Source organism: Branchiostoma floridae, chromosome 10 (assembly GCF_000003815.2).
Source record: "Branchiostoma floridae strain S238N-H82 chromosome 10, Bfl_VNyyK, whole genome shotgun sequence".
NCBI classification, from domain to species: Eukaryota; Metazoa; Chordata; class Leptocardii; order Amphioxiformes; family Branchiostomatidae; genus Branchiostoma; species Branchiostoma floridae.
In genome coordinates, this window is record NC_049988.1 from 13,769,076 (window position 1) to 13,773,212 (window position 4,137).

The window sequence follows — 4,137 nt, forward strand, 5'->3', positions numbered from 1 at the left end:
TTAACGCGGATGTCGGCTGTGGTGGCCAATGATACACTACAGACTGAAGGGAGGTATACTAGTCTATTTCTTTTTCATTCCACATGCATTTGACTTAAAACGCAATATTCAACTTGTATTTCTACAAATTTTTTCGTTATAATTGATCTGAAAAGAAAGCATGAATGGTATTCACAAGTTTACACCCCCCCTCCATGAGCGCGCTGGAATAAAACTCCTCTGCTGGCTAAACTCCTTCCCCAACTTATGTTACTGTCTTAAACCACCGCAAGATCTGCTTGGAGATACATATCTGGGACAGGGATGTGTTGACGTCATCTTTGGCTAGTGTACAAAATTACGGACAGATACTGCAGTACGTACAACGAACAGGGGCAAGTTTACAGCCACTTTTGTGTTTTCTTGGATGGAATTATCAAGTATGAGCTATATTTTCATATGGCTTTTAAAAAGAATTAACGTTTTTCTTCACCAAGCTCATATTTTTTCCTAACAGTTGGAAGGGTCCTCGTTAAAATGGCGTATTTTCTGATGGTCGAACCTTGCTAGTATTTTTCGAACCATCCGGCGTTATTCCTTAAGTCCTGAAATCTACAATGAATGAACCTTTATTGCACATTTATACCCACTGGGTTAAGTACAGATCACAACAAAAGAATAGTCAACAGACTCAAGAAATATATACAATTTCAACCAAGACGAGAATCATATTCTACTAACAATATTTTAACTTCTTCTTGCTTCTTTGCACTCCTCAAAATGTAGGAACAGATCGTTTTACAATCAAGATGTTGCCTGTTTGTCTAGATTCATTAGGAATATGACATTGTCTGTGTTACTTGGTGTATGAAGTTAGGAAAACATAAGGTTTTATCAGTCTATAAAATTCAGCTACAATGTGCAATGGTCCTTCCTTTCCCCTCAGAATGGTATAGGTTTGCGGTCATAGAAGAACAGTCCCTGTGAGTCCGTGTTGGGTGGGAGGAGGGCCAGGAACAAGGCTGTGTCTGCACCTGTAGAGGAGTAGTTACATAGAGACAGTTAGACTATTGAGATTTACGATGTGGAAAATATGTGGAAAGTGGTGTATTGACATAATATACTTGTTAAACGTTCAGTCTATTACAATACATTCTCTCTTTGGTACAGCATTGTATTGGCCTGTGTACAAAGGTCCTACCATCAGCAGCACTCCTGGGGGGTCTCTCCCATCCTGCCATGTCACTCTTGCACCAACCTGGACACATCTACAGACAGACAGGAAGATCAAGACCAATTTGAACTTTACTAAAAAAATCAAGTACAGTAGAAGCCGCTTAATTGCATGGCCTATTTGCAAGTGAATTTCATGCAATTATCTGGCTGGTGCAATACTACAAAGTTATCCAGGTTAATAGAAGTGTGTGTTAATCTGTTATGCAATCAACTGGCGTTAAGCATGGATACAAAGCAAGTCTTATCAAAGTGGAAAAACAGAGCTTCTATCAAAACTGCAGCATTAGGCAGATTTAATCATCTGCAATTCATTATCTATTACTTGATTCCTTTTCTTTTGTTATCCTCAGTGTTGAAGAAGCATGGTACTGGCAGCTAGTAGTATAACGCAGCTTTGCTACAGCTCACGGTTTCAGCCAAGCTCACTGCGTTGACCCTTCTCTTCTTGACAAGGGCCCTAGGAAAAGAACAAAACCCCAATAATAGTCCTCTGACAGATTGCTAGTCTGTCTGGTAGAGACTAACGGGAAAGGGGTTGTCCACATAATGTGTCTCATTGCACTAGTTCAAAGAAGGCATAATGTTGTCCTTACACAGTTGACCAGGATGTCCTCTCTGGAGTCCTTCTCCATCTCCCGAGCCTGGATAAACGTCAGGACCGTCACTCCGACCTTAGACATGCCGTACGCAGAGTCAGAGAAACCATTCTCCTTGTGCTTCCCTGCCTTGGCTGTTCTATGAAGACAAAATTCAGAAGGTAAGATATAACAACATGAGTTGCATGTCTGAATAAAGAGACTCTTTTTACACAACAAAAACTTTATTTTCACCTGCCTTTTGGTGAATGTGTGTCAGGGCAATTCTGACTGGTTCACATTGTACTGCAGTGTCACTGCTTACAGGTGTGGTCACAAGAATCTCTTTGTTCAGTGACAGTTCATGGAGTCACACATCTGTAGCATACACAATTTACAAAGGTACAGGACATGTGAATTCTTCTTTTAGCAAATGCAAATTTAAAGTCTTCCTCTACATGTACTCACTCGATGAACTTGTTCAATGACATCACCAGCTCTTCCTCCTGGATGCTCCTGTCCCTGAAGCGGGCCTGCAGTTCGGTACTGCATTTGCTCAGAGACATATTACTGCCTTGACTGGACACATTCACTACCCTGGAGAGTACAAATAAAAGTCAGGAGTACATTGTACAGGAAAGTTTTGGATGTTGCACATGTTCTAGACAGGAAAAGTAGTAGTCTGGCTATATTATTCTGAGCTAAGTCTTGTAACCTGCAGTTGGCCTTTCACAAGTTTGGAGAGACAGTGCCAGTAACGAACACTAGCTAGCATTACAGATCTATTATATATAAAGCAATGCACTGTAAAGCAGTCCTTATACCCCCCTCACATTAGGCGCGATTCGATCGGACGATGAGTCTGCAAGCTCTAATTTACGAGGAGGCATGACCCTGATGTCGACGAAGAAATGGCAGAGTTCCCCCTTCCCGTCAGGGTCATGTCTCCTCGTAATTTAGAGCTCGCAGACTCGTCGTCCGATCGAATCGTGCCTAATGTGAGGGGGGTATTAAGAGATGCAAAATTACCCAGGAAAAAAAAAAGAAGAAAACTTGATAATTTGATTTTATCCAGTTCAACATGTCTTCAAGATTTGTGGAGAGGTCAATGTCCATGGAACGTCCTTGGTTCCACAGATTTGGGACTTAAATTTTCTGCGATGCATACTTCAATGAAGAAAATATGGTGGATCCATTATGCATTTTAGACATGCATCTTCAAGGTTTGCCCACCTTCCATGAGGCCTGATGATTGGCAGCAGAGCTTTGCTGACAGCCAGGGTTCCGAAGAAGTTGATGCCCACAGTGTCCTCTGCCTGGGTTCCAAATGGGGCAGTAGAGGCCGCCTGTGAAAGGTAAGATACCATACATGAGTTACTAGAAATAATGGAAGAAATGTTAAGTAGATTCCTCCAGTTACCGACATGTATGCAACGAAACCTGGTTTGGAAGACAGGCTGAATAAAAGTTCATAAACAAGAACTATGCGTCTCCAGATGTCCTACTGAGGGACGACTGTGGGGCAATAGATGTCGGTAGCTCAATTAACAGAGGCGGCGGCAGGAAATTTAGTCTGGGGGGGGGGGAACTTTTACTGACAGAATTTTGCGGCACACGCTTACGTAGCGCCTTCGGCGCTACCTGTCGCGCCGGAGGCGCGACCACCCTAGGGGAGTCCGGGGGCATGCTCCCCCGGGAAGATTTGAAATCTAGACCCTCTAAAACGGCATTTCATGCGTTTTGACGGGCAAATTTTGCTGCCAGACTAAGCTAAGTTTGATGGCAATTCTGTTAGAAAGACACATGGTTTTAGCGAGGGCGATGCCGACAAAATATTTTCACGATTTCGAGTGCCGAAGGTGCGAGCTGTTGCAAGGTTGGTCTTTGGAAATTTCGAAATCTGCACCCTCTGAAACGACATTTTCTGTATTTTGAGGGACAAGTTTTGCTTGCAGACTATGCTAAATCTTATGCCATTTTGTCAAAGAAAAAGATGTTTCAGGGCGATGACCTAAGCTACCACGCACAAATTTTCACCATGTCGTTGTGAGCGCCGGAGGCGTAAGTCATCGATAGGGAGGTCCGGAGAAGATTTTGAAATCTTGACCGTCTGAAACGTCATTTCCTGAATTTCAGTGGCACATTCTGCTTGTAAACTAAGCTAAGTACGATAGTACAATTTCTATTGGTTTAAAAGATTTTTCAGAGCGACGCTCCCGCAACATATTGTCCTGCGTCGAAGACGCAGTCGTCACAAGGGAGGTCTGGCAAAATTTTGAAATCGGGACTCTCTGAAACGTCATTTCTTGCATTTTCAGGGGTAAACTATGCTTTAGACTAGCTTGAT

General features: G+C 42.7%; 1 protein-coding gene across 1 annotated transcript in view; it reads right to left on the reverse strand.

Annotated features, from left to right (window-relative positions):
* Positions 1–594: 594 nt before the first annotated feature.
* The window catches only part of LOC118423978 (carbonyl reductase [NADPH] 1-like), a 5,645-nt gene continuing 2,102 nt past the window's right edge, over positions 595–4,137 (reverse strand). Inside the window, exons 4-8 of the mRNA XM_035832346.1 lie at positions 3,024–3,136; positions 2,259–2,387; positions 1,809–1,950; positions 1,181–1,247; positions 595–1,013 (exon numbers count right to left, since the gene is read on the reverse strand). Of these exons, the coding sequence (XP_035688239.1) occupies positions 922–1,013; positions 1,181–1,247; positions 1,809–1,950; positions 2,259–2,387; positions 3,024–3,136 (543 nt within the window). The 3' untranslated portion in view covers positions 595–921. The remainder of the gene's footprint in view (positions 1,014–1,180; positions 1,248–1,808; positions 1,951–2,258; positions 2,388–3,023; positions 3,137–4,137) is intronic.